General features: G+C 30.9%; 1 protein-coding gene and 1 non-coding gene across 4 annotated transcripts in view; one reads left to right on the forward strand and one right to left on the reverse strand.

Moving 5' to 3' along the window:
- Window positions 1-14613, reverse strand: part of LOC148282536 (uncharacterized) — a 359774-nt gene that overhangs the window by 135061 nt on the left and 210100 nt on the right. For all 3 annotated transcript variants that reach the window (XM_088224921.1, XM_088224922.1, XM_088224920.1), the window contains 2 exons: window positions 4014-4115; window positions 150-316 (listed from right to left, as the gene is read on the reverse strand). In XM_088224921.1, the coding sequence (XP_088081047.1) occupies window positions 150-316; window positions 4014-4115 (269 nt within the window). The remainder of the gene's footprint in view (window positions 1-149; window positions 317-4013; window positions 4116-14613) is intronic.
- On the forward strand, window positions 6771-6859 carry TRNAY-GUA (transfer RNA tyrosine (anticodon GUA)). Its single transcript is given in 2 exon segments — window positions 6771-6807; window positions 6824-6859. It is a non-coding gene; the product is annotated as a tRNA-Tyr (tRNA).

The following is a 14613-nucleotide window of genomic DNA, read 5'->3' on the forward strand; positions in this document are numbered from 1 at the left end:
ATTTAACTAAATTGAATAATTGAAATCAAACTTTCGATTGTGTTAATCTAATCTACATACGAGTATGTACTCAAATCTATCAACAGCAAAGTATTGCCAGGTTCAGCTCGTTGTACATAAAATAATCGTGATTTTATAAAAACACTTACCTCCACGTGAGATCAGTGTGGTTCCAGACCGCCCCTTGCTGCACGAATCTCCTCATCCTCATCCCCTGGCCACCGTTTGGGCTGTCTGGTATTCCACAGCGGGGCCGGCTCAGCAGCTCTTTGGTCTCCGCGTCGATTTCTCCAGTCACTGGTATATTACCAAACCTCTGAGAGAAAGGCAAACATTCAAGAAATAAGTTCAGTGGGTTTAAAAAAAACAAGAAACGTACTTCAAAAATGCACGAAACATACTACAAAAAAGCAATAAACACACTAAAGAAAAGCAAGCATCATACTACAGAAAAGCGTGAAATATGATGCAAAAATCGTTCTGGCATCGAGGCAGCACTATTACGTTGGCAAGAAGACCCATAACTTTTTGCCAGAAATGTGGAAAAGCGGAAGTGTTGAACCTGAACCTGAACAAGAACCTGAACCTGAAGAATCAGAACCTGAACGAGTGTTTTTGACTCGATGTCTACTCTCAGGTAATAATCCTGAAAAGGAAAATCGAGAAGTCTGTCTAACAACTTATTGGTTGACGTGTTTGTCTACTATACTTGAGGCCCTGCATCCGATTCCTGGAAAGGTCAATTTCTGCAATTTAGAAGAGATAGGTTCACACTGACCCATTTTTTCAGACTGATATGAGATTTTATCGAGAACTCGGCCATTTTAGAGAGATCAATTTTTATGATCCTGGTGGTTATCTCTGACAGCGTCAGCACATAATGTTTTACCTCCCGGCTTCCAGAACCAACATGCGTCTGGTTATGCCGATTGGAAGAGCAGTCAGGCAGCTGAACATTATCACTTTGGAGATAGACATCTTTCACGTGTTTTAAGTGAAACTAGGTTTAACATTGCTCAAGGATTTTTGGGTTGATATTTTGTCCCAATATAACGCCTTAAATATTTTGTTATTTGTAATGCCATTTTGGAAAAAAAAATCATTTGGATTTGAATAAATTTGAATATGAAATATAGATTTCAAATGTGATTTTACATTCCAATATTATTTCATTGATCCTGGACTGGACTGGCATCTGAAGCTTTAGACTAATCACCACCTTCATGTAACGGTTGATCGAGATACACTGCATTTGGCGCACGAACGCTGTGCCATATATACCACTTGGATAACGACACAATGATGTTGATATCTCAAGTGAGATGGAGTATTTTTTTGAAATTGAAAAATCAATGTATTTGCAGGGTTCAAGACGTTTCATCGGATAGTTCAAGTGATTACTTTTCAGACTATTTAACCTTCAACATTTTTCCTGATGTTGATTTAGATTTAGATTAGTAATTCAATTTCCACATTCCCAATAATGCATTCATCTCATCATTTATTTAGTTATTTTCTTTCTCTCTGTTGAAATATCGATCTCTATAGATACAATTCTAAAAGGGTTCAATTTTAGTATTAGCTCATAAAAGTTTGGAGATATTTTTAAAAATGAGAATGTAAAAACATTTCAAAAAAGTATATTGTTATGTGTCCTCAGCACGGGTAACCCCAGTGAGGTATTGATTATAGTTTGTAAGAGAAAAATATGAATGAATAAATAAATAAATATTTGTTACTAATTTTAGGGATCACTAAACCATCATTATAAGTAAATCGAGTGTTGTGATCATGATTTTGGTAAATTTTAAAAATATTACAATGATACAGCTCTAAAATAATGCAGAATCACAAAATTCCTTGAACTGTGAGAGTTTTGAGTGATTGGTAAAGGAGTCTTTTGTTATCTTTCTGATTGAATCATTCAGGTGGTAAAACTTTCTTAATAATGGAATACTGTAGATCCTGCATCATTTTGATATTGGTTCTAGTTGAATGGCCATTTGATTTATTATCCCATACCTTATTAAAGACTCAACCAGTGAAAAATAGACAATTCTAAGTGTACATTTTGGCATTATAAAAAAATAATTTATATTTAATATAATAATGAATTTCAGATCTGGTGTTTTTGTAATAAATAAATATAAAGTCAGATTTTGACATGCTTTTGGGTAAGAAAAATACTGTCAATAGCTCAGAGTAATAATTTTCTAGAAAAACTCTTGAGCTCTATTCCATAGAACAAAAGCGTTCCAAATCATTGTTTGATTTTCAGTTTAACAACAAACGTGTAACGGACGGTTTAGAGCTTGCAAATCTTAACTCTAGTACCTACGGCCCTTTGTATTGCTGTAATATGTAGGTAACTTCGTGGTCAATAATCATATAATGTTTTTTTCTACGTGTGGGCGACTCTCTTAGGTTATTACTCTAAGGTCAATAGAGATAAGTGTTTTTAAAGGATATCACGCGGAACCAAAAGTTGAATAATCTCTTTGTTCATTTTAGTGTGTTAAATTGGCAGTAAAACATATTCTACATTTACATGCAAATGTTTATGTTACTGTGTTATGTGTTTATGTAACATGCGCGAGATGTCTCGCTTGTGACACTCAGAGGGTTAATAGAATGCATTAGTTTCAATGTAATCTAACAGGATAGTAAGATGTCAAATTCCGTTTAAATATATTAGGATTCTCAGAACAAGAGCCGATATTAATGATTTGTTTTGTTCCCAAGACTCCACTTTCTTAGATGTGAACATACTATATAGTCGATTTATTAAACTCAGTCTTTCTCAAAGCGATAACGCCCCCTTGTGGGTGCTGAAGGCCTTCAGGGGACGGTAGCAGGCTCAGACAAAATTGGTAAAATTGATTTTAAAAGGAACAAATTGGTCATCCACGGCCCCCCCGGCAGAGACAAATGATTTGTGTTGAAATTTTTGGAGGGCTCCTATGATTTAACTTGTCTTTTCAATTAAAAAAGAAACGTTATTTAACATTTCATGGTAATTTATCATAGTAATGTTAATATTATTATTTTGAATAAAAACTAATTATTTGGTTTATAATTTTTACTATATGTGTTTTAAGAAATCCATTTAAGTATTCGCATATTACAAGAGAGATGGAGAATATTTAAGAGAAGGGAATACGGATCACGGATATCTATGCATTTACAAGGCTTATGACCGATCGTTGGTTGTTTTTTTTTTTTTTTTAATAATTCGTTCCTCAAAAAATTTTAATTTTAAGACCATTTTAGTTAGCCGAAAATAACCATATTGGAAAATAGTAAATAAGTTGTGGTAGAGGGGGATTTGAACCTCAGACCTCCTGATCCAAAGTTCACAACACTACCCACGGGACCGGTTTTACTGACATTCAACATTCTGCCTATATTTGAAAATTCATGTTTTTTCCATTCTTCCAACTGTTTTATTTTTGTATTGGTGCGGGTGAGATTCGGCTTGTTTATTATACTTACATGCTAGGCATCATCTAAAAATATTAATATGGAGGTTCAAATAGAGGGAGAATGGTGCATGTTACTCAGTGAGTGACCACTTAAACCATACAATGACAGGTCATAAGCCCTGTAAATGCCTAGACTTCCATATTCCCTTCTTCAAAATATTTTCCATTAGCTGTGTTGTTATATATTAATCTTAATAACTCCCTTGGGGTTTAAAATTAGTCCTTGTCTACAAAACTTGTCACCAACTCAAAATATTGTTGATAATATTTTAAGTTAGGTACAATATCATCTCTGGGCAAAATCTGTACAGTGACACATCATTTTGGTTGCAAGTTTTAGTTATATCATCACATATTGACTTCTTAGTAATTCTCAATATTCTTCAAAGTAAAGAGCCACAAATCTTTCATTCATCTTATAAATTAAATTTAGCTTTGCTGTAAAAAATCTGTGCAAACCTTTCGTTTCACTCATCAATGGTTTGTAAGAATTTTTCAAAATGAGTAATAAACCATAATTATAATAATTACCTGTAAGTCTTTAATGGCTTCTTTTAGTTGATGGTCAGTTCTAAGGTTTCCGGCTTCGGAATTACTTTCGGGAAGGTAACCAAAATTTGAAAGATAGTTTTGCTGTAACAAAAGAAAAGAAACGATTAATACATAAACAAAGTAGGAACACAAATATGTACATGCTTAGATGAAATAAATAAATTTTAAAAAAAATTCCAAAAGTTTCAGAATAACTGTAATCGTGAAATTGGATTTAACATACAGGACATAATATAACGAATTTTAAAGTGTTCTTAAAGATCCTAATAATAAATCATTTTTTTCATAAATTTCGAGTACAATATTCAATGTCTCAGAAAAGCCATATTATTCGGTTGGTAATGAGGAACTTCCGCCGTACGGGAAGTCGGATACAAAAAATGTTTTCTTTCGCGCGGTAAAAATTAGAGCACGAAATTGTACGGTAAAATTTCTTCAAAATGTACGAAAAAAAAAAAAAATGTTTTGATAAAAACGCGCTACTTTGAACGACGTCACTGGTTCATATGAACCATTCAATGATATGAGAGCTTTGAAGGATATCCGGTTTGCTCACCGTAAATGAACCAATCGGAAGAACTGTCATAGAACAACATCTGACGTCACTCGCGGAGTTTTTTCAGAAATACAAAACTTTAAAAAATCATAGCGCTGATAATACGATATATAAAAATAAAAAAATAAAAAATTTGGCTTAGTTTAACATTCCATTAACAAATAAAAAAATAAAAAAAGACACTGAACTTCTTCATAACAGTACACCACGAACCATGCATTTATTTTAATGTTGGTAATGCCATTTATAGAAATTAAAACGACCCGAGTTTTTGTCTATGTTTTTTCCTTTTCTCTCGCCAGCCTTGAAGCTAGTAGCTATAGTAAAATGGGGCGACATTTAAATCGTAAGGTGTCTTTAATCAGCGGATATATAGTCAATATTTTTCTGAATAACTTTGAAACCTCTCATAATTTTAAATGGTTTTTTCTATATAGTAATACAAAATACGCTTTAAATGCTAATGTTGAATGCTTTTATTTCAAGTAAGAATTCAATAAGTCAGTAGTGGAACCGTGAAGCTGTTTTTTTTCCAACTCTGTGATAGACTGAAGTGTTAGTTATTCAATTATTTATTTAATGGTAAAAGTAATTTTGTGCAATTTGTATTATCTTGATATCACTGGTATTTAGATCACTAAGTGTCCATTTTATGATTGTTTGCACATTTTAATTTTTATTTAACGAATAATGTAAGAAGTTTTCTAAAATTAGTTGAAATTGGTAATTTTACCTACATATTTGTTTTGTGAGTGACATGAGTCGAGCTTATTAATAAAAGTTTTGATTTCGCTCAAACACTAGAAAAAGCGCTTACGAAGATTCGGGCCATTTGCAACCATTACAAAATATGTTTTGGAACACTATACAATGGATAATATAAAGTTAAACATCCTTAAAAGCATTTTAGCTAGCATTTCCAGAACAGAGGGAAAAAATTATTTTTCAAGCGATAGTAAAATGTGGGGCCAGGGGATTTCCTCCCAACATACGGGATTTCAGGATATAAATAAAAAATATTATAACTCATATGAACGAGTCTTAGTAAATTTCAAAATCATTTTCTTTTTAAAATTAGCGAAATAAATGTGAGGCTTTGTCCTCGAACGGTTACAGTAAATAAGTCGTCGAGTAAATCAGATAGTTGTGACGAAATGTAGAAAAACCTAGTACACTTCAATAATTGCACTTCTTGTAAAATGTCGTTAGTGTCTTGAAAATGGCTAGTATAAATTTCCCAAGTATGTTTTACGTCTTCATAAGAAACATATTAACAGATACATTAATTGCTTTACTGGAATAAAAGTAATGGGTTCTAAATCATTTGGTAAAATAAATGTTTTCAAAGCTGTGAAAGATAATTTTCCACCATACATAAAAGGACACAATAACCTCTCATTCGGATCCGATAATAATGTAAGCTAGAGAAAAATTATTTTCCATAACTGATCATTTTATTTGATCAGAAAGCAAGGTTATCGTGTCATCTATGTGATCGGTATCAATTATGTATTAAATACTTTTTTTTAAAATCACCTTAATATATTAAAATTGATTAATATATCAATAATTATTTTATGTTTATAATAAAATTCCCCTTTTCGGTTAAGAATAATTTAAAAAATAAATTTTACTTACGTTTAAGTCGTATCTCATATATATATATATGAGATACGACTAAACGCCCATAAAGACACGCCTTTTTGTAAGTAATTTATAATTGGAAAATCTTCAAAACAAACATATAAAATCCTGATGTATCAAAGTGACCCCACTCCGAAGGTTGACTTTAATCACCAAGTTTTTATTATTTTCTCGCTTACACAACATTAAAAAAAAAACAATTTCAATTTCCTTTTTATAAAAGTTTGAAGTTCAAAACTGATCAAAGTCACCCCATTCCATTTACTCTGCTTAAATCATAGACTTTTACGTGAAATCTATCTCCGTATACGATGTCGTTATACTTGTGACGTCACGAATTGTTTGTTTTTATCTTTATTCAAATTACTAGAATTTGATCCTTTATATCTCCCTTATTTCTTAATAAATTTTAATAAGAAAAATACCGATTTTCTTGTGATTTTTCAAATGTATTTATTACCTAATAAAAAAAATTGAAAATAATTTCCCATTACGTCTTTGAATTATGGTAATAATTTTACAAATCCCGCCCCGTCCCTTCGATAGCTCAGTTGGTAGAGCGGTGGACTGTAGAGGAAATCAAACTGTTATCCATAGGTCGCTGGTTCAAATCCGGCTCGAAGGAATTTTTGGTATTATTTTTATGAGTGATTTCATTTCTTGTACACAGATGGCACTACAAGCGTTCGCATGGCGCTCGTGAAACGAAGAATCGGAATAGTGTAGTCGATGATACGGCAGCACTGAGTTGATCCTTCTTTGGTCTCAAAGAATATGATGAAGGGGTTTTATCTTGCTATTGCGAGAAGTCCGCATCCCCACTGTTACGACTTTGGGCGGGCCAAAAACCATCTGATCCTTCGATCAAAGATGATCCATTCACGCTATTTAATTAACCTAACCGGACCACCGTGACGCGCGTCCCGAGTGATTGAAGGCGAATTTGATTGATTTTTCAAAATAATAATTGTACATGTTCATAAAATATAATAGGGTTTTAAATCCCGGATAGAGTTAATGTTGCTACCGTTACCAACATTTTTATTTTACACGTTCCAATTCAGCCTACTGATTTTTCGTCTGATTTTCGTCTTTGGCTAATGGCTACCAAATTTTATTTTATTTGATTTGAGTATGACAATTCTGCCATGTCATTTATATTTATCGAAAAATGAGCTGTTTACGAGTATATGGAACAACGAAACATATCTTATTGTGATTAACTAACTGACTAATTGTATGCCAATTAACTAGTAAATACTTGATGATTGATTTTAAACAACATAAAAACACTACACTTCGCACCTCGGAAATAATAGTGGCACAAGTCAAAAAAACTCTCGAGCTATCAGTAAACTAACATTCATTCGAAAAAACAAAGGTTTTTGTGCCATTTAATTTTAAAGAAATAACGTTGACATAATGTTCATTGTACTACTATTATTTCTTGAATTTTAATATATAGTATAATATTGTTTATTTTTATTTTAAGGCCGCATAAAATATTTTTAAGAATGATTTATTTAGAATATACAGAAAAATATGTAAAATTAGTTAGAAAGGATATTAAAAGTTTTACAAAGAAAAAAAAAACAATAATAACAAAGGTATGCAAGAAAAAACAGTAAGCATATAAACAAAAAATGCAAAGATTTAAGCTTATGAAATAAATTCTGTAAAGCAAACACAGTAAATAAAGTGTTACGGTAAGCAAAAAAGACAAATTTAAGTTAAATTAATAAACAAGCAAGCATATATTATCGCGAAAAAAGAAGAAATAAAAATATGTATATATGAAATGCGTATTTGCCAATACTACAATGCAATTTGATATTACTATTAGTAAAAATTCATTTAATTGTGCAGATTGAAAATTAAATGTAACACACTGCAATTTATCATTGACAGGCACATGAAGCGTGAGACTGAATAATATGATCGAAAAGGTGTAAAATGAACAGTAAAATAAAAACTCACGGTTTCTCTTACCCAAGAAGTGAAACATCTACAGAAATAAAAATAAATAAACTGTGTTTAATTAAGTTAATTTTTACTCCTCTGTAGAAATATTTTAATGCTTAAGTTCTTTCGAGGAATTTAACTGGAATGCGCGTACAAAAATGTTAAGATCACCGAACCTCAATAAATCAGAAATAAAGTATGTGACAGTCAGTCTAGAACATAATCTACCCTTAAGTCAGGGCGTTGGAATGTTAGGTAAATATTTAGAAAACATCCCGAACCCCAATTGTAACATTTAAGAAGGCTAATTTTAACGTGCTCTACAGAGTATATTCTGGGTTGGTATTTTTATGTAGAACTTTTAACCCTTTTCAAACAGAGCAGTTTTAAAACAACACGACCTTAGAATATTATTTGCAAAATACGTATGATGTATGCCTGGAGAGCGAATTGGCGATGAACGAAAGTAAGTCAAAAGTTATGGTATTTGAAAGGGATAGTGAGGTTACTGACTGCATAATAAATGTAAACAACGAATGTCTCGAGCAAGTAGAAGAATTTGTGTATCTGGGAAGCATGTTTTCAAGAGATGGAAGAGTAGAAAAAGATGTTGAAAGAAGAGTGAATGCGGGCAACAAAATGAACGGAGCACTAAGCACAGTAATTTCTAATAAAAATATGTCAATCGAAGCTAAACTGGCAGTGCACAACGGAGTTTTAGTCCCAACACTTATGTATGGAAGTGAAACATGGAACTGGCAGAGGAAGGATGAAAGCCGAGTGAACGCGGTTGAAATGCGATCTCTTAGACGAATGTGTGGGAAATCAATGTATGACAGGGTTACGAATGATGAAATCAGGCGAGAGTGTAAATCTGAGACAAGTATAATTGATAAGATTAAGAAAGGGTCTCTGAGATGGTTTGGTCACGTAGAACGAATGGACGACGAGAGAATGGTAAAACAAGTATATATGGCAAAAATGAACGGCAACGTTAGACGAGGACGACCAAGGAAGACGTGGCATGATCAGATAAACCAAAATCTTAGGTCTGGTCATGTCAAAAGCAGACAGAACCGAAGGGCATGTATGACAAGATGTATGAATGTGGAAGAGGCTAGGATTGTATGCCAGGATAGACGTGTGTGGCGGTCCTTTCTCTCTGCCTACCCTTACGGGGAAATGGCGTGATGGTAGTAGTAGTAGTAGTAAATAAGTACTGACCCTGTTTCTAGCGGCTTTTTTAGAATTAATAAAGTGAGTCTTTACCACTCCTCCATCGGCCAAATAATTCAGACCTATTAAGCTTTAAAAGAAAATCATTGTTTTTAAATTTGCTGTTTCATCAATCTCACCATACTCGTTTCTGAGCCGGTGTGGTTTTACGATCAAAGAATAACACAGAAAAGACTAACAAAGTATACTGCACATATTAATTTATCAAAACATTGTTTTTTACGCCACACACTAATTACAACAAGTTACCATCATCAGGTGTATATATAAACTAAAACAAAATAATTAACCTTATCAGTGCCTAATTATTATTATTATTGATAACTTATATAGCGCCATTTTCGTAATAAAATACCTCAAGGGCGCTTTACATAGTGATTCTATTGTTAAATTAATTTAATTGAAGCTTTTAAATTTGTAATTTAATTAAATCAATTTATTTTGTTGTCACATGCTACGGATTTATTCAAATGATTTAGAGAACTTAGTTCCATTCTTCATGATTATGTTGGTTGAGTTTAAAGTTACACCAGTTGATGGGTATTCGTTCGTTCGTTCTTTTAATTAAAATTAAAACTTGAAAAAAAACTGTACTAAACATGAACACAATACGAGAATATCAGAAAAATATCATAAACAACATACAACTTTCTAAAAATCTAAAACGAGAAAAGGACAATCGAGACTAATAAACCATGGACTGAAATTATACAATAATCTAGCAGACAAAACTAAACAACAGACTCAGACAACCTTTAAAAAAGATGTTAAAAATATTATTAACAGTAGAATGTGAATTTTAAAAGTAAAAATATTTTGATAAATGTATGTAACCCGTAAGGGTTTATCAATGAAAAAAATTAAATATAAAAAATGACTTTTTCACCTCTCAACTCGGGCGTTCTGGCCATTGCATTAATGGGTATTCAGAATTCTTATTAATATTAAAGTCGCGCGCGGCGTTAAAATACGGCGATTTATTTATTTCATATTGCCAAGAGTGTTTACTCAATATATTAGTATTTTTAAATAGTTATCTATGAGAACGATGTGTATATTTGTATTAACTTAACGTGTAAAACTGGGGGTGAGAATTTGAACACGTCCCCCAGCGCGGAGCGTGACATAAACAAAAGCCCTTAAATTGGCTTCAAGCTATGAAAAAGGAAAGAGCCCTTCGGAAGGCCCATTGGGAAGAAGAGGGTACAGATACAAGATGCAAGGGACCGAAGCATTAATAACAATCTTGAAAAAGGATGACACATAACAGACTATGAACATTTTGTTACGAATCCCAACTAGTGCCAAGGATAATGTGACTGTTTATTTTTTTATTCATTTTTAGGAAATAATTGGATGGGGATGTGCAAACGACATACTGATCAAACAAATAATAGTTGCACAAAAAGCTTTCATAAAAATCATCTTAAGAGTCCCAATCAGAACTAGCTCCCTCGGTGTACTCGAAAATTTTAATGTAAAATCTATAAAACAACTTTATGTAAAAGCTCTGTTACTATACGCACATAAAAAAATTTCTCCATTACAAATACGAGTTACTAGATTCTCCACCCTGATGCTGCAAAAAAATAATATATTTGAAAACATTTTTCCACAATATTCAAATTGATTTTGAAAATACAATTAATAATTCTAAATCAATTTAATATATTTTTATCGGTATTCGTAGTATGTGATATTTTCCTATTGGGAAGTGTGAAGACGTATGGTTAGACGAGAAGAGTTGTTCAAATGTAGATTTATTTTCATATTTTCAATAGTATTGTAAGTTATATTTGCATATTAGTAATATTTATAAAAGTGCAAAGACTTTGCCGGACTTATTGCTAAAAACAATATATTTTAGCTAACCTAAGAAAAGACTGATCAGAAGAAAAATTGGTCGAAAATTCCTACTAAATAATTACACAAAAAAAAATATTAATTAAAAATAACAGCTGTTTTTAATGGAGAGATAAAGCTTGCCCATATAAACTTAATAGGGTACCTTTTTTTTTAAAAAAATGTTTTTTTTTTAAAAACAGAGTATTAAAAAAATTAAGGATAATTACATAGCAATGAAATACATATTAATAGTGAACAAAAAAATTCCACAAATGCATGGCTTGTTCGTGGGTATACAAGAAAATGTTCATGAATTTTCGCTTCTGTAGTAAAATAGACAGTTATAATAATTTTTGTAACCTAAGAAAGAGAAAATAAAATATTCTGTAAAAGATTATATGGTATATTTTTTTTTAGTAATTAAAAGGAAAAAAATATAAAAAAATAAAAAAATATTCTTTATAATTAAAGGCAACAAAATATATCATAGAAATATCACATTAAATTATTCATATTAAAAAATTATAAATGTGGGATCAAGTATTGAGTTTGAAGGAAGACAGGAAGAGAAACCAGGAAATATAAGGATTTATGTATAAAATAAATATTTACAGTTCAGGCGATTCTTGAAAGTGGCCAGGGTTATACGAGTATATATATACGAGTACATATAATTTTTATTTGTCAATTATGTAACCATATAAATATACAAGTCTTGCAAAAAGAAATCTAGTGGAGATTTGTCAACCCCATGGCCACGGAATACTATTTAAAGCGTTTGCATGTCATCAAATAAATATAAATAATGTAAACAAAATTTATCATAAAGATCAATCCACATGAAATTACAGCAATATGAATAGTTACTCGTGTACTTAACCAGCGCATTAAATTCGGCGAACGAGTATTTATTGTAAAAAACAAAATAAATAAAAGAAAAATTAAATAATGTTTTTAAACGTTGCGTTGGCGCTTCAAGCTTATAAAATTAAAAGCAGACAAAAATAAGGCGATATTAACGGCATCTGTTATTCAATAGGCAAAGCATTACAAATTTGACCAATAGATGTCAGCAACATCAACTTATAAAAAAGGTTTTCCTTAAAATTCGTTGCATAAAAATACATTATGTTTTCAGACATAAATTTTGCCAACAATTATTTTTTCATCAAATACAATTTTCAGGAATCGGCATAATTTTAAAGGTGCGTTATTTTATTAATCAACAATTTTTTTAATATACTAGCTAGTTTCGGAAAACTGGGGCCTACTACTTACATAGATAGGGAGAGTGCTCCTTTTGAGAGAAGTAGGTACTCTTCTGAAACTATAGTCCTGTTTTTCAAATGGAAAAAGCAAGTAACGTTGATACCAAAGTTTATATTTGATGCTGATTTGTGAAAGTAAATAGTTTTCTACATTATTTATTGCTCGATGTACAATTAACTGAGTAAACAAAAGATTAATGTTATCGATTGGCAAGTTAATGTCTAAAAACACAATAAAGAGGCCCATGTTAAAATATATGGACCCCTTTTACTCTAAAATCTGGGTATATAAAAAAATTTACAATAGCTATGCTGGTTTTTGATAATTAATATGTTTTAAATAATAAACTGTATCTATAAAAAAAAAAAACTAAAATGAAATTGTTATTTTTTACTTTACAAATCGTATAATACCTTTCCTATAAAATTTGCATTTTAGACATAGACCCATATTCGAGGACACCTTAATTACTGTCACTTTTTTATGATTTATTTTATTTTCAAAAACATTTTTAAATTTGGTTTACAAATAATGAAATATCAATATAATATGAAAAAAGAGAAATATTTATAAATATATTAGGTACCTACATTACGTATTTTTCAAAAATAGTTATAAAATTTAATACAGTCATTAAAATAAACAAATTAAAAATACACAATTAAAAAATCAATTTTTTTAAATACAAAAAAATAAAGCATTTTGAGTTTTCGTACTGAAATTTCTTGGTAAAACTGCACCTAATTCATCATCATAATCATTCCCTTATCGCACGTAATGGTGCAAAGGGCACTGCATTGGTACACCAATCGCAGCGTATCTTGATCATTTTTGTTACATGAAGGTAAGATGATCAGTCTTACGCTTCAGGTACCAGTCCAGGGACTAAGAAATATTACAGTATGAAAACATCCTTTTGATTCAATATTTCATTTAAACCATGTCAGGAATCGAACCCGAGACATATTGCATGGTAGGCAAACGCGCTGACAACCACACCACGAGGCCGACAAAAAAATATCTTAATTATAATTTTAAAAATACGTATTAATTTCATTCGACGTTTAATTATAATTTTCACCAGTCTGACACCCATCAGTCACTACGAAACCCGGACACTGGTGAAAATTAAAAGTGGAATTAAACTAAATACATATTTTTATTATTTAACAAAACATGTGTTGAACAAACAAATTAATAATGCAAGTGATTACAATAAAATTATTGTTTAGAGTATAATATAATATAATATAATCACTGTTTGAAACAAATTATTAATGTCGTAATAAAACTTTCTTTTTCATACAATTCTTTCTCTGTTTTTGATGTGTATTATTATTATCTTATCTCTTTCTGATATTAATTTATCAAATATTTTTGTGTACCGTATATTATACTATTTTCACATATATACTTACTGTTAACTAATTTTCATTATTTGTTTTTAACAATAATTTGTTGATACCATTTTTTTTATACTTATAAGTATATGAAAATGTATATATTTTTTTGTTTGAATTCTTTAGAAGTTATTTACAATTTGCTTTTTAATTCAATTACTTTTATTATATCCATATAAAATTATTTTTTTCTTTTTTACTATGTAAAGTTTCACTTTTTATTTTGCATGCTTCTTATTGTTTCTAAATGTATACAAAAAAGCATTGTTTATTTTTAAATTTTTACGCACTATGTTTGTACTTAACTGTATATTTTTTGTAAATGCCCCTTGGGCGTATTGTAAAATTAAATAAATAAATAAATAAATAAATAAGCAATGGCAGACAATTTCGATGAAAATGTATTGAAACATTTTTTTTCCGTCACTCTCAAATCGCAAATGCCTCCCCGATGCTGTGCGAAAAATACAACTAAGTTGGGTTGTGGTCCTGTGGCTGGTGTCTCGGACTCACAGATCAAACGTTCGTGGTTTGAATCCCACTCTACCCCGACTTGAATCCCATTTTCTAATAGTGAGTTATTTACAGCTCGTTGAAAATGGCCCTCAAAATGAAATATTTGAGCAAATCATAAGAACGCACATATTTCTTTATAAAAAAAAACTGC

Source organism: Micrasema longulum, unplaced genomic scaffold, assembly GCF_059751315.1.
Source record: "Micrasema longulum isolate JH-2025_06_02 unplaced genomic scaffold, ASM5975131v1 h1tg000319l, whole genome shotgun sequence".
NCBI lineage: Eukaryota > Metazoa > Arthropoda > Insecta > Trichoptera > Brachycentridae > Micrasema > Micrasema longulum.